The 24,475-nt window shown below is 37.4% G+C and overlaps 1 protein-coding gene across 2 annotated transcripts in view; it reads left to right on the plus strand.

Moving 5' to 3' along the window:
• ZFAND6 (zinc finger AN1-type containing 6) overlaps positions 1-24,351 on the plus strand; it is a 54,818-nt gene extending 30,467 nt beyond the window's left edge. Inside the window, exons 2-7 of one of the 2 annotated variants that reach the window (XM_070358418.1) lie at positions 661-821; positions 14,812-14,982; positions 16,200-16,308; positions 17,209-17,309; positions 20,984-21,097; positions 23,438-24,351. In XM_070358418.1, the coding sequence (XP_070214519.1) occupies positions 14,829-14,982; positions 16,200-16,308; positions 17,209-17,309; positions 20,984-21,097; positions 23,438-23,586 (627 nt within the window). In that variant the 5' untranslated portion in view covers positions 661-821; positions 14,812-14,828 and the 3' untranslated portion in view covers positions 23,587-24,351. The remainder of the gene's footprint in view (positions 1-660; positions 822-14,811; positions 14,983-16,199; positions 16,309-17,208; positions 17,310-20,983; positions 21,098-23,437) is intronic. The other variant, XM_070358417.1, reaches the window with a different exon arrangement.
• The last annotated feature ends 124 nt before the right edge of the window (positions 24,352-24,475 follow it).

A 24,475-nucleotide genomic window follows, 5' to 3' on the forward strand; every position in this document is an offset into this window, starting at 1 on the left:
ACTTTGTGAAATCCTAAAACTTTTCCTAAAATTTACTATGGAAACTGAGTTTATTAATACACACATACTGGGGGAACAGTTATCCAGGTATTTTAGGACATATTGATTGAACACAATTTTATTTTCCAGATAAGCTGTCTAGAACACTTGGAGAACCTGTTTCAATAATTATAATATAGGAATTTGAGTCTGTGGGGAAATGTGCTGTAACCTTTCATTGTAATGTTAGAAGTATAGCTCCTCTTTGTATCACAACAGGACCAAGAGTCTTATTCTCCTTAGTCAGAGGGTCCCCAGGGATATTCTTGGTACACTCAGGGCACCCCATTGACTGTCTCTTTACAAAAAAAGTTCTTTCACTGGTGGTTATTTATGCCAAAGAAATAAGCTAAACTTTAGGGAAAAAAAGAAAGACCTAGTTTTGCTTACTTTGAGTATAAATGATTATAAAAGGTAGAAAAATCTATATGTCACAGTTACATATTGTTCTGTTACATACATTGGTGTCAGACAGCAAGTGAAATGTTAGTCCTGATTTTACATTGCACCCCTTTTTATGTAGCTGTAAGAGTGAAAGCACTCCTTAAACTTGTAGACAATTAAAGTGTGCATAGTTAATTTGAACTGTCTCAACTCTCTTTCATGTTAAATGTGTTACAGGAATGAATCTGAAGTCTGCTGCAATAAAACACTGAAGGCTTTAAAATGTTTTCTTGCATAAAACTCAAACTTTAAGTAGCTGCTTATGAGGCTAGGGAAGGGAGGAAGCTAATGTCTGTCTCAAGATACAGGACAGCTGTTTGCTCATCAACCTCAACTGTGTGAGTAGACTTAAGCCTGTAACACTGTGTACTTAGGCATAATAATAACTTACAGTTTTAAAATCTAAAGTACTTAAAGATACACTTAAGTCAGCATGATGAGGTATTTTTTAGGGTCTATTTTTTTCTGGTGGGTAGAATGTTGAGGGTGGAATGGGTGATAGGTTTTTATTTATAAAGTATTTTTGAGAATAAAACTTAACAACTAAGTATCATTAGTGACCATGCTCTTTTTTCATTATTCTATTATTGTGAAGCAAAAGAACTCTATTTTATAGTTGATTTCATCCTTTTAAAATAAATATTTTAATCAATCATAAAATGTATTTTGGAAGTATGATGTGTTAGATATTATATAGAAAATAGTTCTTGGAAATAATTTAATAACTTAAATTGTAATTAATAATTTTTATAATGTCTGTGTTTAATCAGAGAGAGTATGTACTTCAAAATAAAGGAACTCTAGTTTATTGAATGTAGTTAGAAGTCTTTTACACTTGCCAACTTTGTTTTTAACATACTTAATATAAATTCCTGTGGAAAGAAGAATTCTCCTTTTTCTCTTACTAAAAGCTATCACCTTAAGAATCATTTTGGAATAGAGGGGTCTGATTTTTTTTTTCTACTTTCTTTTTTTGTTTTTGTATTGGGTTTTTTCCTCCTCCTTCATGGATTTAGGAGTAAGACTTTTTTTTTTTTTTTTAGGAGTAAGATTCTTAATTGAATGTTTCCCGCAGTAGAGAAATGTATGGTTTTATAGAAAAGATAATTAAAATATAAGACATTGCCATGAGCAGTGTGATGACCATGGAGGTTAAGATTTATCAAATCTTATTAACTATTTAGGGAACTATGAAATAAAAGAAATGCTGTTTGCAGTAAGATGAGCTTACTTTCTCTTTCACATCAGAATGTGTTGACTGAAGGAAAATAAAAATTGACTGATTTTAGAATCAGTGAGTGAGGAGGCTCTTAGAAAGCATAATGAAGAACATGTAGTGAATATGGATATTCTTATGAAAGTAGTCAAAGAGTACATGCCAGAAATGAAGAGAGGAATATAGATACATTCAAAAGTAGTTAAAAAACTTGAAGTTTCAGTCTGGTCGATTTTTTTTTTTTTTCCTTTTCTGGGCTGGTCAGTAAATGGACAGTACTGTATGAATCCCCAGGGGTTACCTTGGTCCTAATTTTTCAGTAGCTCTAAAGAAATCATGTTTAATGATGACAAGTCTCACTTTAGTAAGGTTTTAAGGTCTATAATATGAGGTTTAACTCTACAGTTTACAGTCATTTGGTATTTCCCCTGTAAAGGGTGAGTTTAATTTGGTACTATTTTGTGCAGTACTCTAGCACTCTATGCTCTTCTCTTAGTGTTTCTTTATTGTCGAATAAAGAAAATGTAGGTGAAGGAAGCCTTTAGTACATACTTAGTGAAAGTTTGATTTATTTATTTTTTTATTGAAGGATAATTGCTTTACAGAATTTTGTTGTTTTCTGTCAAACCTCAACATGAATCAGCCATAGGCGAAAGTTAGATTTTTAAAGATAAAATTAGGCAGAAAGGACACACAGTAGGAAACAAGAGAAGCTTGTATATAACTATGGAGGATTTGGGGGAAACTGTATGCCAATAGATTGGTCCTGTTTACATTTCTCCTTCTATCGCTCTGAGATGATTCTTCGTGTCTGTGTTATTATTCTACTGAGCAGGTAGAGCAGAGTGCTGAGGAGCTAATTAAGTTTCCTGGGCTAGGAAGTGCTTGCAGGAGAGAGTGAGCACCATTCGTAAACTCTGCTTCTGCTCTGTCCCTGGCCTGCCCTACCCTTAGCATACCACATAGGCTTCTTGTTGATCTTGCACTCACTTCTGTGACAGAGTTTTGCCTAGATCATATGTATATTTTAACTTCTTATGTTGTTGTGTCTTGCAATTTGCAGTAACATGGAGTTCCTGAGTTACACTGAAAGCCATGTAACATGCATGGTTAAGGGCCCAGGGTGTACAGTCAGGCTGCCGATTCAGATCCTAACATGATAGTGAACAAATGACTTAAACCTTTCTGTGACTCACTTTTCTAATCTGTAAAATAGATACAGTAATAATTTGTTACCTGATATGGGGTATTGTGAGGTTTAAGTGAGTCATCGATACTTGCAAATTATTACTTTTATTATTAATCTTTTGTTTCTTCTTTGAGAGGAATAATAGTAAGTGGCCTATTCCAAGTCCTTAAAGTAATGAGTTGTAAGGCTTTAGGATCTAGAATTGGAAATTCAGAAAGGAGGGTATTTTCAGTTGGGTATCATGGAAGATCTCTCTTGATCAGTAGAATAGAGAACCTTACTCTCCTGCCTTCTGTTCTCCTTCTGCTGTATTAGCTAGCCAAGTTTCAGTTTTCAGTACACATATGTGGCTAAGTGTGTTGGACAGTGCTGTTCTAGATGGTTGGATTTGAATCTGTAATATATTTACTTTAAACATGGCATATCTTGATGACACGCAGCTGTATTTGTCTAGAACATGAAAGATTGGTCTTGGTGTCAGATGTAACTCCACACAAGAGGAAGAAAGGAAGGGAAAATACTTACTGAGGAATATTGGTTAAAGTTAGGAATATTTTCTCTGAGTTTTAGGTCAAGTGATTTTTAGGCACTTCAGCAAAGTCAGTATCAGTTTAGTCACTCAGTCGTGTCTGACTCTGTGACCCATGGACTGCAGCACACGAGACTTCCCTGTCCATAATCAGCTCCCGGAGCTTGCTCAAACTCACGTCCGTTGAGTTGGTGATGCCATCCAACCATCTCATCCTCTGTCATCCCTTTCCCCTCCTGCCTTCAGTCTTTCCCAGTATCAGAGTCTTTTCCATTGAATCAGTTCTTGGCATCAGGTGGCCAAAGTACTGGAGCTTCAGCATCAGTCCTTCCAATGAATATTCAGGACTGATTTCCTTTAGGATGGACTCACTGAATCTCCTTGCAGTCCAAGGGACTCTCAAGAGTCTTCTCCAACACCACAGTTCAAAAGCGTCAATTCTTTGGCACTCAGCTTTCTTTATGGTCCAGCTGTCACATCATACATGACTACTGGAAAAATCATAGCTTTGACTAGAGTCATTATAATGATATTTTAAAATAAGGCATGGATGGATGAACTAAGCAGTATTGAAGGTCTTGAGTTCTGTCAGTTTAATGCTGGAAGAGTGCTTTCTAATCTAGAAGCACCTTTGAAAGCTTGGCAATGTAATGGATGGCAAACTTAAGTCTCTCAGGAAGGACTCAGTACCAGTGTTTTATTATAAGAGAATCTTCCTCTGTTGGAGATGGTCCTGCTAAACCTTAAAGTAGTCTGGAGTCAGCACTGGTCATCACTCATTGTGTGTGTAGAAATGTGTGTGTGTGTGTGTGTGTGTTTCTGCTGCTTCTAATAGGAAGAAGTAGAAACATGGTTTTATGTTCTGTAAGATTTTGCTGTTTTCTGGAGTCTAATCAGGGGCCAGAACACATTGGAACAGATATCCATTCTAACTGAAAAAGGGAAATGGGAGATTATTTTAAAAGAGATGTGAAAAATCTCAGGGAATTGGCAAGAAGTTTACAGCTTTGGTACCTTTTTCTGTGTTTGGTGTTGTTCCTCTTCTCCACCACCTTTTCAGATTGGGCCATTGGGTCAGGTTTTCCCCCCTCTCTACTTAACTTTTCTGGAAATATCCTGTGGTACCAGTGGGGCAGTTAGAGTTAAGACCTGAAGGTTGTACATATTGTATTAAAAGGGAGTTGAAGGAGTCAATTGACATGCCTAACTTCAGTTTCTTTAACTGATTAAAAAGAAGGGAGGAACTCTATGAAAGTAGAGTGTTTTGGGTGCATTTTATAGTTTTGTGGCTCATAGGGATTATTGAAATTAAAAGTGACATCTGTGTATATACATGAAAGTCACACATCCGTATTCCTATCCTAACACTTGCACTGATCCTTATAAGCAGAGCCGTCTGTCATAACTTTCATCTTTTATGGTACCTCAGAGAGCAGTAGGCAGCACAAGTGTATAAGCAAGGCCCCTTAAATGAAGAACTGGGATAAAAAGAAAAATCGACCTATAATCATTTAATTTTGCTATATCTTTTCTGATCACACTCTAAACTGCATAGTTTTGAAGGTGTTTTTTCATGTCTTACATTTGAGTGCCTCTTGTGTACCTGCCATTGCTCTGGAACAGGAATTGGCAAACTGAAGCCCATTACCACCTCTTTTTGTTAATAAAAGTTTTATTGGAACAGAGCTATGCCCATTTATTTAGTCGTTTGGAGAAGAAAAGTAAATGAAAACACATAAATATGGGAACCAATGGGAAAATTTGAGTGGGTTCCCTATTTTGCAAAAAAAGGATATTGAATTGTTTTGTGCAGATAATGACTATGTCAAATTCTTTAAGATATGCAATATGGAACCTGCATAAAATTGAGAACATAAAATTGACTACAACTTTCATTATAAAATAACAACATGGTGTGCCAGCTTAAGCACATTGCTAAATGAAGCCCTCTCTGAGTGAACTGAATTAGAAAAAATACCCCGAAGCTCAAGAGAGTGAGGCTGAGCATCTTTGTTCAGGGCACAAACTGTATAACATTTAGTGGTCCTTGCTGGCAAACCTAGATCCTGTCTCGAACAGCAAATTCAGTTTCTTTAGAAGGAGCCTATTGCAGCCTATTTGCTTTGGGGTAAATGCTTATTTCCTGCAGGTTGTAGTACAAGGCTGCTACTTTGCAACACAGTTTAATTCACGTATTCAGCAAATACTGAATATCTACCATGTGCCAAGCATTTTTGTAAGTTATCAGTGGACAAAATGGACAGAGTCGCTGCTGTTACAGAGATAACATTTTAGTAGAGGGAAGATAGATGAAATAAGTGTAATTTAATAGTAAAGATTAAGATAAGGGCACTGAAGAAAAATAAAACTGGATAGGGTAATAAAGGATGCTGGTGGTTATTTCAAATAGGGGGATGAGGGAAACCCTCCTTCAGAAGATGACAGGTGAGCAAAGGCCTGAAGTAGATGAGGGACTCCTGTCCTCCTAGTGACTTCTGGAAGGTAGAAGTTATAGCAGTTACAAAGGCCTTAAGACCGGAGCATACCTGGCAGTGTATGTGATCCGGAGGAGTGGGAGAGAGGAGGTCAGGTAATGGGGGAACAGATTATAAAGCGCCTCTATGTCGGTAGGGAGTTTGGCTTTTACTTGGTCAACTGGAGGATTTTGAGCAAGCATGCAGTGTGCTTTGTTTTAGATTTAACATGATCACTGGCTGCTGTGTTGAAAATACACCATAGGAAGGTAGTAAGAGAAGCAGGGGAGACAGATGTATCAATAACTGTATTGGTTATCAATAACCATATAGCACATTACCCCCAAAACTTAATGGCTTCAAACAACAAACGTTTATTGTCTCACATGGTTTCTGTGAGGAATAGAGAAGCGGCTTAGCTGTGTAATTTTGACTCAGGGTCTCTCATGAGGTTGCAGCTCAGATGTCAGCAGAGGTTGCAGTCATCTGAAGACTTCACCAGGACTGAAGGGTCTGCTTCCAGATTCACTCACATGCCTCGTGGCCTGAGGCCTCAGTGACTGAGCAGTTGGGTCCCTCCCTACAGCACCGTCGGGCCTTCCCCAGAGCGAGCGATCCACGAGAGAGAGTAGGGCAGCAGCCACAGCGTGCAGCGTCTGCCGTGACTACGGACCATCACGTGCACAGCATTCTTTTGTTATCCAGACCAACACCCAGAAAATGCGGGTGGGGACTACCAAGGGCCTGAATGCCAGGAATCCTGGGGCTCTCTGGGGGTCGCCTTGGAGGCTGGCACCTGGTTTACATGGTATTGTCTCAGTGTCATCACAGCAAAGCCTGCCTCTCTCTCAGCAGTACCAGTGAGTTCCAGGGAGGAGTGACTGAGTCATAGGCCAGACTCGGGTCACATGCCCACCCCTGAGACAGGTCTGGCTCTGAGGAGGCGGGGTTAGACCTATCTCAGCAAGTGAGAGAGAGGTTCTACTATCTGAAAGGGTAAGGAGGAAAATGTACCAGGCAGACAGAAACTGTCAGTTCAGGAATATGATATCTTCATGTCCAGTTATTAAATGCTTTTATAATGATTAAGACACCATGGATGTTATTTATATAGCCTTGGTGAATAGAAAGCAGTGTGCTAAATAGAGGACAGTTTGTACCAAGAACCTTGCTGTCCTTTTTCCCATCATAGCTACAACTCTGTAAACTATACCTGCTGTTAAAGATTTGTGTGAAATATTGCCTTTCATAGTTTTTTCCCCTTATTGGGTGATGAACATATACTTAATTAAGAGATGAAGGTTAGGGAGCAAATAATACTTTAAATTTACATTGTCTGGATTAGAGAGAGTCCCACAGTTAGTAGGACCTCTGCCCCTGGGAGTCCCAGGCCCACCTAGACTCCCCACATTCTCTCCGGTGATGATTACATTAACACCATTTGCTTATTTAATCCAGGAATTGGCAGACTTTTCGTTCATCACCTATTTTTGTTCAGCACATGACCCAAGAATGGCTTTTGTATATTTAAGTGGTGAAGGTAAAAATCAAGAGGGACATTTTATAATGTGAAAATTCTAGGAAATTCAAATTTTGGTGGTCATTAAGTTCAGTTCTGTTGGAACATTGTTGGTGGCTGCTTTGATGTGACAACAGTGAATTGAATAATTGTAACAGGTTGCATGGCCTTGAAATCTAAAACATTTACTATTTGGTCATTTACAGAAAGGTTTGCTGGCCCCTGATTTACACATTTTTGAGTGCAGCAGAGTAGAGTCATCTAAGGTGGGAATGCCAGTCAGTTTTCCTGAAGCCTATCTTCTTCACCTGGAAGCACCATAGTGGCCTCAATTTGTGAGACCTGTTGTGCTGGTCAGTGAAAACGTCTTTATGTCAATAACCAGGGAAGTGAGGTTTGAGTATACTAGAATTGGCTCAGAGGTCTCTTATCCTTGTATAACTTAGTGTGTTGAAACTGATGGATTATTTGCAGGGAAGGAATATGTGGTATCCCCCAGGATGTCATCCTCGTGTTAGCTGGACTCAAGCCATTTTGTCCTTCAGCCCACACAGCAGCAGGAAAGACAAGCTAACATAGGGACCTAGGAACTGCTGTACAGAGAGAGAGCTGCAGGGCACCCTCAGTACAGTAGGAACCCTAACTCAGAGTGAACAGGGTAACCCTAGACTATCAGAGTGAACAGCATCATCACCACATCTTCTACTCTTTGATCTGTTCACTTTATAAATGTCCCTAGGTTTTCTATAACCTTTGCAGAGATTCTTGACCCCCAGAACATATGTCTCTTGCCTATATGATAGCTGATGGAGCCAAATGCTGAGAACCTCTGTGGGAAATTACTATATGCTATCAGGAGACATTAATCTCAAACACCTGTGACAGAACGGGTATTCTTCTTTGATCAATTATTATTAATAAAACAAATTATAGAAGAGTGTTCAACTACTTTGCTCTTTTCTGAGATTTCCATTTGATAAAATTGCAGAGGATTAGCCAGTTTTGAGTGGTAAAGGCCAGGGGCAAAGGGAAAGCTTGTCTTATCACTTTGCGCCTGCAGTTTTAGTTCGAAGTTTAGTAGGCATTCTTATGTAACTCAGCATGTGTGTTTCTTTCTTCTCCTGAAATAAATGGTAATGATTCCAAGTTGAAAAGGTTGTAGGTGTTAACCTAAGAATTAAAACTCTGATGCTTATGAGCCAGGTAACTAACTGAAAGTGAAGGTAGCCTTGAGTTGGAGAGTATAGGCTCTCTCTGAGAAGGATCCAAGCTGATAGGTTTAATTTTGGGAACATCAGTCTACTGTTGTCAGGTTTTGCTATTTTCAAGAGGAGCTGAAAATCTGAGATTTTTTATTTGACATTTCCCCAACTTTTGGAAGTTAACAACTAATTAAAAAAAATTAATATGTGCTGGCTAACCAAACATGCCTGTGGGTCAGATTTCACTTGTTTGCCAGTTCACAACTTCTGTATTTAATTTGTCATTGTAAACCATATATCCTCCCTATTTATTTCAGGAGGAGGGAGAACAATGAAATGAAAAATTATACGTGCCTTTTATAACTGGTTTGGATTACTGATCATTCTTGCTGGGTGACTGTTTCAGTATATGAATCATGGGTACTGTGGTTGAAACATTTTTCATCAGTCTGTTTTCTCCCCCTTTCAATGGAAAATAACCCTTTTGGGGGGCCTGATGTGAATAGTCCAACAAAAATGAAATGTGTGTATTCAACAAAATACTTTGTATTATTCATAGTAGGCAAAAAGGGAATTTGAAAAGGGAAATGACTTGTGTACCTGTAAAGCATTTGAATAATGGGTGAGCTTAAGTGCCCCCAAAAGGTGGTACAGAGAGTGTGTGTTGGAATACAAAACAGAGGAGGATCGAGGTGGACAAAAACGAAACCAGAAGAGGTAGAATTTAAGCTGATTCCTGAATAGGATTGTTGTAGGCAAAGTGAAGAAGCGGACGGCATTTATGAAGGAAGGAGCAGTATGAGTTAGATTTTTGTTTCCAGCAATGAGCATGATTTGTTTCAAACAGATGGGAGCAAAGGAGCCTCTGCTTTTAGGCAGAGCAGAGATAGAGCAGTTACTGAGTTTCCACTCTGTGCCAGGTACTCTATGGATGCCTTCTGTATACATTGTATTACTTAATCTAGTTATATAAATATGAACACCCTTTTAAGGAGTTGAAACCTAGGGAAGTTTAGTAACATGTTCAAGCTCTTATAGGCAATAAAAACAGCAAAGCTGGGCTCTGACCCCAAGCCTATTCACTTTGCACTCGGCATTTACTTTGCAGGGAAATTGGACTGGTTACGGTAAATTATGTAGAGCTCAGAATCCCAGGTCTAGTACTCCTTCCTGGGGCAAATATAGAATAACTAAACTGGAAGAAATATGATGAGAACTTGGTGTTCTAGGAGAATTTAAATAAGTGGATTTTGAGGAGAGGCAGTAGAACAGAAGGAAAAATACTATTAAAATAGCCCAGGTATGAAATGAGAATCAGAATTGGGATGAAAAGAAAAGAGCATGAGATATTTCCAAATGAAAATTATTGGAACTTGGTGACTGAAGTCTAGGGAATGAAGTAGAGTGAAATAAGTTTGACATGTATTTGCAGTTATAATTGAGTCTATGTTGCATTCATTCATTGCCGTTCTTTTGTCAGAATTTTAATAATTAGTAATGAACTTTCTTTGTCGTCTTAAAAGTATTTGATCTTGAATTTTTTATGCTAATGAAAATTTCTTAGGTTAAAAGACATATAGGAAAAAAGTTTCTCAAGAACTTAGTTAAGCTAATTAAAGCTGCATAATGAAAAATTTTAAAAAGCTGCATATTCAACCTTAAGGTTGAATATGAGTAAATGAATGAAATTTTAAATTATCTTTAAATGAAAAGAGTAAGAATTCGTGAATGTTCCCAAATTTGTAGGTTTGGCAGGACAGGATGGACTTTGAAAGTCATCCTCTTTTAATTTTGTTTTTGATTGGAAAAAAAAAAAAAAAAGGACATTGACCTCAAAGCTTACAGATATGTGGCCTTGGGCAAGTTACTAACTTTCTTTGAATATCAGTTTTCTCATTTAAAATGGGGATATCACTAATACTGACATCATAGGGTTCTGGAGAGAATTAAGTGAGGTAATATAAATAAAACAATGAAAGTGGTTTGTGGCCCATAGTAAGCTCTGAGTAAGTATCTGAGGAAGGTAGAGAGGACAGTCAGGTGTGGATTTGATAATGAATGTTAAGAGTCAAATCACATTTTCTGAAGTCTCTTCTAATTCGTACTTTTTTTTTTTTTTCAATTCCACCGTGCTGATCCATTTTTCTCTGGCGATCTCAGTCTTTACCTCCTTGGATTTGTGGTTCTATCTATAATCCCACAATACCTAGAGCAATCAAGGAATTGTTCTGCTTTCTCCTTCTCTTTCCTCTTTTCCTTCCTGAATGCCAGGTTTGTGGGCCCTTCCTAGTTACCTACCAAAAAAGTACCAGAGCATGGGGACACCAGACTTTCAGTTTCTCCAGAGCCACCCCATCTTTGCCACTACACTTAAAGATAAACTAGGACACCCTTTTGTGGCTCTTGGTCTTTTTTCTGAATCCTCATGAAAAGTTACATTTTGTGGCCTAACCATGAATAAATAAAACTGATTTTTTTCCTTTTATTTCTCTCTTCTTTTCCTGTGAAATCCTTTGTGCTTTTTATCTGCCATGATAATAGTTTTTGAAAGCTTTTGACTTAAAAAATTACTGCTGATTTGCTACTGTGCAGGGTATTTTGGCTTGGGGAAATTGTTACAACATTTTGAATTTTAGTCTTACTGTTCAAAAGCAGAGGTTGTGATACAAAAAGCTTCATGGTCATGTTGTACTTCTTACCTGTGACTCTCTGCTTGAGTTTTTATAGATATAAGATAGTTCTCTTTTCTGCTGCTGCTAAGTCACTTCAGTCGTGTCCGACTGTGTGACCGCATAGACGGCAGCCCACCAGGCTACTCTGTCCCTGGGATTCTCCAGGAAAGAATACTGGAGTGGGTTACCATTTCCTTCTCCAGTCTCTTTTCTGGATGCTTGTAATTGCCAGCATATACTGAAAAATTTGTCAGTACTGGTAGGGAAAGTTTTTAATTCTTATATAATTTTAATGTCATTAATATGCAGTATAGAATAGTTGGTGATTTAGAACAGTGTTTCCTGAGAATTCCCTGGCTGTCCAGTGGTTAGAACCCGGCACTTTAACTGCCCGGGCCCAGGTTTGATCTGTGGTTAGGGAACTAAGATCCAGCAAGCCGTGAAAATAAGTAAGAACACTGAGTCTCAATCTTTTTCCTTTATAGCCCCCCCACCCCACTCCCCAGAGTCTTTTGAAACAGTTTTTTCCTTATTGGCTTCCTACCTCCATAAAAATTTAATTCCACAGATGCAGTTATCTATAGTATATATTATATGTACATCTGTTTTATACATACAGAGTAAGGGGGTTTTGTATTCCCATCTCCAGGGTCAGAGTCTGTCTTCTTGAGCTGGTGCTGCTTGCCGTGCTGGTTACAGCAGCAGGTTCTCAGAATTTTTGGTTTCAGGACCTTTGAGTTCTCAAAAGTTATTGAGTACGTTGAAGACTTTTAGCCTTTGTCTGTCATATCTTGTGAAAATTTTATCATATTACAAATTAAAGTGTGAGAGAAGCACAAATATTTATTAGTTATTAATTTATTTAAAAGTTATTGTGAAAAATAACTCCACCTTCAAAGGGTTCAGTAAGAAACATGATATTGTTATGCATTTTTGCAAGTTCTTTAAGGTCTGGCTTAGAACAAACAGCTGGATTCTCATGGTTGCCTCCGTATTCAGGCTGTTGGTTCATGGGGTTGCAAAGAGTCAGACACGACTGAGCAACTGAACTGAACAATGTTTAAAAAAAGAAAGCTGGTGTCATACAGATATGTAGGAAAAGGAAGGAGTATTTTGATAACCTTTTCAGATAGTAGATGTCTCTCTTCTTTGGTATTACACCAAAATGTGACAATTTGTAGTTTCTTAAAGGGATAAGTTACAGTGTAGAATCTCATACTGTGTAAAAATGTTTTGTCCTGTTACTCTGAAACCCATAGGTCTATCTTTCCCTTTGAGTGAGTGTTTTGTTCATGAATAATTTTGTACCGTAGTATGTTGGTCATTTAGAAAATATTGATTTCCTGGCTTATGCAGATCTCCCAAATGTTGATAATAGAACCAGTACTCACATGTCATTAATATCACCACTAATCAGCTTCCCTGGTGGCTCAGATGGTAAAGAATCTGCCTGCAGTGCAGGAGACACGGGCTTGATTCTTGGGTTGGGAAGATGCCCTGGAGAAGGAAATGGCAGCCCACTCCAGTATGCTTACCTGGAGAACCCCATGGACAGAGGAGCCTGGTGGGCTACAGTCCATGGGGTCACAAAGACTAGGACATGGCCGGGCGACTAACACTTTCACTTTCACTTTTTTCACTAATCATTTTAAGAGACTCTCTAAAAATTATTTGTCAAGCTTTTTTACTTTATTATTTAAATATTGTCCTTGGCAATAAATACCATTAGTTATTTTTCTTGAAGTAACAGGCTTCATTCATTTCTGAGAAAATATCTGATATAATCAAGTCTGAATAATCAGAAACAAAAAACCTGTTCTGTGAAGATGACTCAGCTTGTAACTCAAATAATTGTTCAAGTGCTTTTTCTTCACTCACCATACCTCTGTATGCCACAGGAATGCTTTATGTGTATTTCCCAGTTTGTCACACAAAATATTAACAAGTTGTGTGTGTTCGGTCTCAGGATTTAATAAATTAAGAATTTTGCTGTGACAGTATGATGATCAAGAATTTAGTAATGGTACTGTATGTCATGGTTTGACTCCTTGATGAGGCTCCAGGTTCTTACCACCTTTGCTGTTTACTCATCATTGGATTCTGAGATGACTTGGCTTCATAAAGTAAAAAAGATGTTTTTCAAAATCTCAGATTCTATTCCTAGGCCTAAAGGTCTAAAGATTATCAACAGTTTTAGGTTTTTCTTTTTAAAGGTAAATGCTAAACCTAAACCTGCTTTGTTTTATAATTCAGTCAAATGCATTATTGCTCTTGGTTCTGAAATTTGCATTAAACCCACCCCATTCACCCCTCAATCCACAACAGTGTTTGCAAATAATTTAGGTGAAAAAAAAATCTGTTAGTGGGAAACAGTGAAGGTTTCTTTCATTGTTTATCAATTCGAGAAGACTTCAGTGGCAAAACACTGTCCTTCATTGTTAGTCTTATCATTTATGATGTTTGAACATAGACTTCTCTGTAAAGACACCTATACCCATTTTGGAGTAACCTTCATTTCATTTGGGAGGCTTTTTGTTGTTGTTGTTTTTTAAATAAGATAGAACTTGTTATTACCTTCTGTCATGTTATTCATGCCAAAGAACCACTTGCTGTATGGGAGGAATGGCACACAGGGTTCTTCTGTCTGCTGTAATTGATTATTGCCTGTGGTTCCCAAACAATTCCTCTGCCTGTTTTTAAATTTTAAGTACTTTAAATATTCTGTCCCCAATTATATAGTAGTATCTTCATTTAAGAGGATTTTAAAAGTACAAAGAAGATACACATTAGAAAAAAAAAAATCTGTTAGCTTTCCCATCCTTAGATTTTTTCTTTCTGATCCTTGTTGATGATTAATAGGTTTTTAAGCATTATAAATAAGCTGTGAAATACATGCCGTGTGTATATACACATAATGTATTTATAATTTTTTTCTGATTCTACCCAAGTTATTCTGTTGAAGGAGATGATGGGTTCAAAAGGGCAGTCTTTGACAAGGCTCTTAAGATGAATTGTCAATGTCGCTTTCTAAAATGGCTGACTCACTTTCTCATTTTACCAGTGTTCTATTTCTCCACATCTTCACCAGCATTGATATTATGTTAAATGCTTTTTAAACAGAAAACATTATGCAAGTTAAAACAAACTTTTTTAAGCAAAAGTTAAGTGATTAGGCCTTACTAATACAACAAAGAGAAAACTGTATTTCTCATTCCTAGGTGTCCAAGCTGAACTAGACTTAAAGGATTTTTCTTAACATTCTGATGGTGTGCAGTCTTTAGATCTTTCTCTAGTTCATAACATTGTTTGAGCCAGTACAAGCCTCCTTTTGTACAGTGAGGGTCGGAGATAAAAGTTCAGTTTTTGTATCCTTTCGATATTTTTTTTTCCTCTCTCTATGCCAGACAGCTGTAGAGTGGTTTGGGGAGGAGTATATGTGCATTTTCCTTTATTACATAAAGCGGATTTGGATAATATATGATTGTAGTATGTATCAGAGTTCTCTGCTCATTCTGTGTAAATTTCAGGTGTGCAACAGAGGAACATGGCTCAAGAAACTAATCACAGCCAAGTGCCTATGCTTTGTTCCACTGGCTGCGGATTTTATGGAAACCCTCGTACGAACGGCATGTGTTCAGTGTGCTATAAAGAACATCTTCAAAGACAGAATAGTAGTAATGGTAGAATAAGCCCACCTGGTAAGTAGTTCTTACCTGGTAAGTAAAACACAGCGCTGTTCATAACTGAGATACACCTGAGTAGCACAGGATACCCAGCACCTCTTCCTGCTTCCACACTGTACTTAAATTACTACATTTACATCAGGAAAATGTCTCATTACATATTGTAATGATCAGTGGTAGGGCAAGAGAAAGAGGAGTATCTCCACTCATTGAAAGGAACTACTGTAGATCCATCTCAGTCTTACGTGCGGTGCTCAAGAACTCTTATCTTACTAATTAATAAAATAGATGCACACTCCAAGTATGTAGAGCTGTCTTGGAAAATAAGCTCTGAAGGAGTGGGGGCTGTAGGAGGACCTTGATTCTTTTCTCTAGGATGACTTCTGAGGCCAAGGTAGTTGGAGGAGAGAGTTCCACATGGATAGCCACAGATGATTTCAGAGAAAGCCTTCCTCCATTCTGCATAGGAAGGAGAGGTGGGGGCAGTTTGACTCAGAGAAAAGGGTGTTTGTTCATCCCCAGTTCACTTGAGTTCTTTATGCGTTTTTTTGTCAGAGGATTCTCCTGGAATTGATGTGGCTTTTGCTTCAATGATTGTGTAAAAAGGGATTTTGAACATGAACTTTACTCATTTAGGATAGTTCTCATGTAGGTTAATGCCTGAATGTAGGTTTCTGTGGTTAATGAAAGTGCAGGCTGTTACTTAGTTCATTTAAAATTGCTTGTGGAGTCTATTTCATCATTGCTTCCTGTTCAAGCTGGACTTTAAATTTTCTTGAGGCTAAAATCAAGTGAATATAAGTTACTATATTGTTTTGTAAAATCATTATCTACATTTTTGCCTTATGAAGAACAGGTAAAATAATATAACCTGAGTGCAGATTTTAATTCTGAACTTAACATTTGCCTTACTGCTGAATTCTTTTTTATTTTAAAGATCTCATTGTGCACTATTATTTGGAAGACATTTATGAATTAAAGAGTTTGTGCAATAATCCTAAAAAATAGTAGTTTAGGTCTTGACTATGTATATTTTGTATGTGGTAAAATTAGCATCCTTTTCATAGGAAAATTATTGAAAACTTTTAGCTAAAGTAATGAACTGGTATATTACATAGTAAAACAAAACCCGTTTACTGTATTTCCTGGGAAACTGGTCTTGGTTTTTTTAGATAAGGTGCTGGCCCGCCCAGGGCACAGAGTCACTAACATGCGATGTGCTCCTGTTGCAGCGCCTTCTGTCACAAGTCTGTCTGAGTCCTTACCAGTCCAGTGCACAGACGGTAGTGTCCCAGAGGCTCAGTCAGCGCTAGACTCAACAGCTTCATCTATGCAGCCAAGGTAAGAGGCCGCCTCGGAACTGTGGCCAGAGAGCTATCAAAAAGTAAGGCATTTTTTCCATATCTGGTCAGTTCTGTTATTTAAGGAAAACTATTTAAAGTCACTTTAGGATTAACTAGCAGAAACTTATATCTATCTCATTATCACTGACTAGTCAAAAAAATCTTTTTATTGGTATTACATTACAGTGAGAGTAGGGAGTTGTCTTAAAATTTAATGAAAAGATTTGTTTTTCAGACAGCTTTTTTCTTTATTTTTCTTCATATGTATCCTGACCAACCCCTGAAGTCCTTTTGAAGCATGTTAAGTTCTTCTAGTCATAGGCCTTTGATGGAAATACTAGTGCTTTGTATTAAAAAACGGTTTTGTCACAGGTTCTCTGTTTAATATCGTGTGATCCTGTTCTCTGTGTAATATCATGATGTCATCCTGGTATCTATTTGTATTATAGTGTATTTTCTTTTTAACTGAAGTCTTTTAGAAGTTGGAAACACAGAAATATTTGTTTCATTCTTACCCTGCTGTTAGGAAACATATACTAAGTTTCTGCTCTGAAGTTCCTTTTTCCAGTTTTCCTGAGTCCATCAGTGCATCATATACAACTTTGTGTTAGGGTTCCTGAAGCATGTCTTTATCATACTAGTGTTCATTTAGTAAATTCATACACAGTGGACACGTACTATTGCTTTATTTCAAAATCAAAAAATTTCTGGTCCAAATTGGTCTCAAGTTTCAAAATTCTGTAGTTATGTGAAAGTTATTTTTTTAAAAAAAGCATTTCTGGTTAATTCCTGTCTTAATGATCTGCTTAGATATATTGAACTCTTACTGATTAATCACTTAGTTTTTAGTCATGAATAGAGATCATCTTTTAAAATCTAAATATTTTTGCTTTTCTAGCCCTGTGTCAAATCAGTCACTTTTATCAGAATCAGTAGCGTCTTCCCAAGTGGACAGTACATCTGTGGACAAAGCAATACCTGAAACAGAAGACCTGCAAGGTTTGCACATGATCTAGCACATGTTTGGTCATTTATTTAACGTTTGAGTATTCCTAGCCAGGCACTCTCCTAGATGCATGTATTTTTAAAATTACCTGCCTGATACATATTTTTTATATTTGTTTTCTTTATGAGCAGGGTGTTTTACATTCTTAAGTATTTAATTGACTGAAATGTAGGGAGCCCTTTCCCACTTATATGTAATTAGGTCATCAGCATCAACATAGAAATTTAAAATCTGTTTTGTTTGAGCAATATAATTAAATGAATGAGTGGTTGTGTTATACTGTTCTCTTTTACTGTTTTGTCTGTTTTAACCTAAATATTCTTCCCTCTCCCATGAACCAGGGCTGCTGGTTTAAGAGGAATCTCTTGCTTTGGACTTGGATTATCTATTTACTTTGACTGGCAGTGACCCCCCCTTTCCCCACATGTGACTTCCAGGGCAGCAGTCACACTCAGTTACTCTTATTTATAGCATGGCATCTCAAGTTCTTGCCCATGCTCTTCGTATCCCCATTATGTGAACCAAAGTGAAGTGAATCTAGGAAGACTGGAATATGTGTATGAAGGCTTTCTTCATGGGCAGAGCTAGTAGAGGAGGCATTTAGGATGCTGTGAAAAATCTGTGCTTGGTTAATGATATTCTACTAGTGTGTGGAAACGATGTATTAATTGAGGAGGATACTCTGGAAAGAAGCCTGAAGATGAGCTGTGTGTCACTTGACCTGTGACGTGATTTAAACAGACACGATGCTGTACCTATTGAACCCTTCCACTGTACATGGTGTTCACAGGGTGACGACAGATATGCCTGGCAATCTTAGCTGAAGTTTGCTAAAGTTTAGTTTAAAATTTAGTTAAGCTAGCTAATTCGCCTTCCTCTGATTTCATGCCCAACAAATGATTGGCATAATTTGCCTCCTTACACATTTTGCTGTAGAAAGAGAATGTAACTGTTTGATCAGGATAAATATTCCATGCAATTATGAATATTGTAAATATTCATGATTACTATAAGTGAATAATTTTTATTTTTAGTTAAATAGAAAAGTTTAAGGATGGGTGGAGACAAAGGGTATTTTTTAAAGGAGAAATAGAAAAATTCCCCAAATTTAGTTATCCATTAGACATGGGAAATAAGTAAAGGGTTGATGTTAAAGCTTTCAGTTGGATGACAGTTGAAAACGGCAATGATGTGTTTGTTCTCAACAGGGAGGTTGAAAGAAGTGATGGTGAGACAAGATTTTAGATAGAGCAGATTGGAAGTGGTCACATTTCAAAACTTAAAGACTCAATTGGAGGCAGTAGATGGGTAAATGGGTGTTTAAATGTATGAGCAGTCTGAGGTTTGGAAGTCCTTGGCCCAGGTTGGAAGATGAGAGGCAGAATGGAGAAGAGCAGGTAGGGTACCAAGTCTGCACCGGGGAGAGGATACATTATCTGGATCCTGGTTACTTTCAGGCCCTAGATGCAGAGAATTGAGAAACAGGGGTTGCTTGGCAGTCTCCAGAGAGAGCTAGGGATGGAAGAATGAAAACAGGCTGCTAACTATGAAGGTGTTATTTACGTCTTAAAGTTGAACAAATTTTAGAATGTTGATAGTGGGAAGTTACATGCTGCTTAAGAATAAAACAGCAGTGGTTTTACAAGTTTGACCAAAAAAAAGATTTTAAGTTGGTAAACTGTTACAATACAAAGACCCATTTATGGTATATGGATAATAATAAGTTTTATTTGCCTAGTGCTGAGTACATTAATGGAAAAGATGGTCTTGATGCTGTGTTAGGAGAAATTGTGCATGCTGAGTCGCTTCAGTTGTGTCCAAACTCTTTGCAACCCCATGGACTGTAGCCTGCCAGGCTTCTCTGTCTGTAGGATTCTCCAGGAAAGAATACTGGACTGGGTTGCCATGCTCTCCTCCAGGAGATCTTCCTGACAAGGAATTGAACCCATGTCTCTTATGTCTCCTGCATTGGCAAGCGCTTTCTGTACCACTATTGAGGTTTTAAATAATGGGGTTTTAAACTGTATAGACTCCTTTTTTTTTCCACATGTAATTTCAGTGACTTAAGTTAAACCAGTATTAAGTACCTTTCAAGAACTTAGCATTCATAATTTCAGCATAGCAGAATTATTGAACAATCAGGTATAAGTTTCATATGAGTTTGAGAGGGTTAGTTTTCCATGTGTAAAATCTCTTAGGCTAGTTTTTTTTTTTTTTTTTCTAAGTCTTGCTTATACTGTTGAATTGAAAATGTTTTATTATAAACTTGCATACAACTGTGTATCTATACAGGTACACACACTCATGACACACAATATACCTGTGATTTCCCGATTTGATAGGAATAAATGCAGAGAATATTTTTTCCATCTACTTAATAGATGGACAAAAAGAAAAGATGTCTTTGACTCAAGTGCTGTAGTCATTTGAGCTGGAACTGGAACCTGGGCACCTGACTCCAGGCCATTATTCTTTCCACTAGACAGCTGTGGTGCTTCCTGGAGTAGGCTGTCTGTGTGTGTGTTCCTGCTGCCAGCTCCAGCCCCCCTCAGTTCCCAGGGTAGGGTCAGCTGGTTTGGTGACTTGCCCAGGTATCTGTTCTTTCTCTTCCTTATTGTTCCACTTGTATCCCTCAAGCAGAATTTATTGGATAGGAAAATCATCTCAGATGGAAGAAGGCACACGAGTAGCTGCTGTGTGCCTAAACCAGAATTCCCTAACATTGTTTATTGGAGTTTTCAGAGTGGTGTCCTTGAAACAGCTTTTTTAGATATTTTGCTTCTGTAGGTATTTTGCTCATAATCAGGATATGTTGCCACCAGGTGGGTGGTACTGCTTCCATTTGGTCCTCCTGACTCTGAAGAATTTTTTTCATGTTTAATTGGGAATTTACTGTGTTAAAACATCTTTCTCTTTTAATTATGCCTTGTGATTTAATAAACAGCAGTATCTCACTTATACAGTGAGGAATGTGTATCAGTTAGGAATGACAGGTTTCCAGTGACAGGTTTCCAGTTTATTAAACCCATAAGTTAGGGTGTAGGGGCAATAATTTGACCTGAATTTTGGTGCAGATGGCCTTGGGTTCACTACTTAATTTACTATCTTAATTGTAGTGTTTTAATCAATATATCTTATTCCCCATATTTTAAAGGTTTTATATGAAATATTCTGAGAATTTTGAACATAGTAGTCCACTGAATCTTGGTTTTAGGATTTCTTTCCCTTGTACTCTTTGAAATCTACATAGTTCTGACTCAGCAATATTTAGAAGTTTGCATGTGACCATTTTCTTTGTTTCTCCCTTAGAATACCCAAGTAGTGTTTGTGTGTTGTATGTCTTTTATGGGTCAAATACATAATTACCAGAAAATTTTGAAAATACAGCACTTTCTAGAGTTATTGTTAAAATGTCAATGTATAGTTTAGCTTTTCTGCATGTGTGTATACATATGCAGAAAATATGTACATATTTTAACATACATATATGCAAAGGGGGTCATATTATATAAACTACATTGTAACTTAACTGTGGGCATCTTTCCATGCTAATAAATAAACACTCAATTATCTGAATAAACAGATCAGTGGGGGCAAGTTGGGGTAGCAACCACCTCTCCTCAGAATCTCATTGCACAAAGTTTCACTGCCTTCATATTTTTGTCAGCTTCAGTATCAGAAACGGCACAGCAGGCATCTGAAGAGCAAAGCAAGTCTCTTGAAAAACCAAAACAGAAAAAGAATCGCTGTTTCATGTGCAGAAAGAAAGTGGGACTTACTGGTAAGGGCCTGAGTCACAAGGTTTAAATTAAGATTTTATTTAAGATAATGTTTGACTTACTATTAATGGCTTCAATTAAGATTATTTCTGTTTCCATGTGAGTTAATAATGGATATGCTTCACCTCCTGAATTTTCTTAAGTAAAAGTGGCTTTAATTACATACCTAATAGTGAAATGAATAGCTTTTCTTTTAAAATTCATTTTAGCCACATTTGAGAATGTTAGACAAGTAAAGTCAGTATGCCAGGCTCTGTGAAAGGGCAGGGGTGTGTCTCCTGCCTTTAGAGAGCCAGAAATTGTTGTGTGAGAGAGGGTGTTTAAGTGCTTGGTGAGCTGTGTGTAAAACGGCCAGTCATTGGTTGGTGGTGCGGGCTCACAGAGTTCATACATGTAAGGTGATAGACCTGTCCTGCCACCCAATAAGTAATCAGTACATGCTGACTGCTGTAACAGAGCTATTAGATGGTATTAAGAGAGGGGAAAATGTTCGAAATACTACTTGGCTATTTGGCAAAGCAAGTACATTTAAATCCAGTCAAGTAGATTGCTTTGGGAGTTCAGAGATGTGCGTAATTATTGATAATTCGTAGGAGAGGAGCAGAGGCCCATCAAAGAATCTGGAAGGTAGGATGTTTCAGCTGGGTCCTGAAAAGTGAGTAGGACTTATAACTGATGGACATAGGAGCATTTCAGGCAGGAAAAAAGATAGCTTGAATGAAAGCTCAGAGAAAGGAAAGAATAGGGCATGTTGAGGGACCATAAATAGGGAATGTAGCACAGAATATGTGCAGAAGGGTGTTTGAGACCATCAGACAAGGCTGATGATGTGTACTCTGGTTACCTGATGAGGAAGAGTGGCAGCTGTAAATAGTTTCCATTTATTGTTTACTGTGTGAAGGGCATTCTGCTGAATACTCTGCCTAAGGAACTGACTTAAGAATAGATAGGATTTTGAGCAAAATTATGTTTTAGGAGGGTTATATGACTAAGGAGTAAATAAAAGAGGAAAGGAGATTTATAGCCTGATATCAAAGATGTTTTAAGACTGGCTCATGCCTTGGCGAGTGTATTTATTTAAAGAATACAAACATGAAAAAATAAGGCATTTTAAAGTGTGTGTATGTATATATATACTACCTAATATATATGTATAGTATCAAATACTGTCTTTCTAAATCTCAGAAACTTAGACTTCATGAATAGAAGGCTGTGACTTAGTAATTTCTATCTTGTCCAGTCTTGTTAGTCTGGTGTTACTTTTGTCTTCATTTTTCATTCATTATTACGAAGTCACAGGAGACTTCCTGGTGGTCCAGGAGTTAGGACTGCACACTTTCACTCCTGGGTTCAGTCCCTGGCTGGGGAACTAAGATCCCACAAGATATGTAGTGCAGCCAAAATAGTAATAATAAAATTTTAAAAATAGAATGTTATGAAGTTATAGAATATCTTTTGGAAGTTTTAAAAAAATGTGGTAAAGGAAGTTTGCATCAAATGTCAACATTTAAAATATTGATTGCTGTGTTCCAACAATTCCATCATATAGTAAAATCCTTTTTAGGGGTGCAGGACTAGTTTTATTTAAAGACTATTCACCCTGCTTATTTCTCTCTTTTGGCTTCAATTCTTGGGGCATTTCCCTAAAATAAGTAGCATTTATTGCATCTTCACTGTATGTTAGGCAGGTAATACTTCCTCGTTTAATTCTTACTATAACTGATTTCCAGAATTAGAGGTGCAGAAACTGGGGCTCAGGGAGGCTTGGAATTTTGCCTGTGTTAGTAAATAGATTCATGCTTAGGCAACCGCAACTGGATCTCATGCTCTTAGTCACTGAGCCAGATTACAGTTCATATCTCCATTAGAGATTGGCCAAGGAGAGCTGTTTACAGTTCATATCTCCATTAGAGATTGGCCAAGGAGAGCTGTTCTATTTGTTAACAGTTCTGTCCAAAGTTTCATCTTTCTTAACTAAATCTTAAGGTTGTCTTATGACAGTATGCTTATTTTTTCACATTTTAGTATTTGAGAAGTGTCTTACATTTTCAGTTTATCAGTCCTGTTTTTGATAGGAAGCAGTTGTGTTTCGGGTGAAGAAACTTGAGCTCAGAGAAGTGGCTGTGACTTGGGCTGGCACAGACCTGTGTTTGTAGGTGGTAACGAGAACTGAAGCCATCAGCTGGTGAATTTGAGAGTATACTAGGTTGTGCAACTGCTAGTTTGGAATGATTCTTTAGATTGCTGCCCTACAGGCATGATCTTTTTAACATTAATTATGTAGAGAGTTTAATATTTAGACCTTGCACTCAACTCATGTACGTGTATTGATCCATTTTCAGGGTTTGAATGCCGGTGTGGAAATGTTTACTGTGGTGTACACCGTTACTCAGATGTACACAATTGCTCTTACAATTACAAAGCTGATGCTGCTGAGAAAATCAGAAAAGAAAATCCAGTAGTTGTTGGTGAAAAGATCCAGAAGATTTGAACTCCTGATGGAATACAAAATCCTTTGACCATCTGCAAACTAAAAACTGACTTGAGGTTTTTTTTTCCTAGTCATTGGGAATGTAGAGCAATGTATCTTGCATAGACCTTTAATCATACATGTCATCAGAAGAATAGATTTTTGTTTTTGTTTTGAAAATGACTCTGAACATTTATTTCCATTGCAGTTTCTGTGGCTGAAAAAAGTAAACTTTACGAGTATTATCCTTTTAAGATCATTTAAATTTTAGTTGAGTGCAGAGGGCTTTTATAACAAATGTGGAGAAATTTTGGAGGGCTGTGATTTTTCCCAGTATTAAACATGCATGCTTTAATCTTGCAGTTTATTTTCTCATTGTGTATGTATATATAGCTTTTCTCTGCAGCACGATTTCTGTTTTGATAATGTCCTTTAAGGCACAGCTAGTTATCAGTAACTGAATGTATCTTAATCATTATGGCTGCTTCTGTTTTTCCTTAACAAAGGTTATACATATGTTAGCATATAGTTTCTTTGCACCCACTATTTATGTCTGAATCATTTGTCACAGGAGAGTGTGTGCTGATGAGATTCTAAGTTTGTGTGTTTTTAAGTTTTTTTGAGCGAAGGAAGGAAAAGCTGTATGCATTTCATTGCTGACTGCAGGTTTCTTTCAGATAATGTTCATTGGTCTGTGTGTATACAATATGAAGAATGATCTGAAGTAATTGTGCTGTATTTATGTTTATCCACCAGTCTTTGATTAAATAAAAAGGAAAACCATAACGTGCCCTTGTATTACTTTTTCTCCGTTACTCTTGCTGGTAGTTCATTTTGACTTCTGGTCCTTTAGTTTTCTGCTTTACTGATTTTGTGAGATGAGCTCTCACGTCTATCTGTGACTGATACT

Source organism: Bos mutus, chromosome 21, assembly GCF_027580195.1.
Source record: "Bos mutus isolate GX-2022 chromosome 21, NWIPB_WYAK_1.1, whole genome shotgun sequence".
Taxonomy (NCBI): Eukaryota; Metazoa; Chordata; class Mammalia; order Artiodactyla; family Bovidae; genus Bos; species Bos mutus.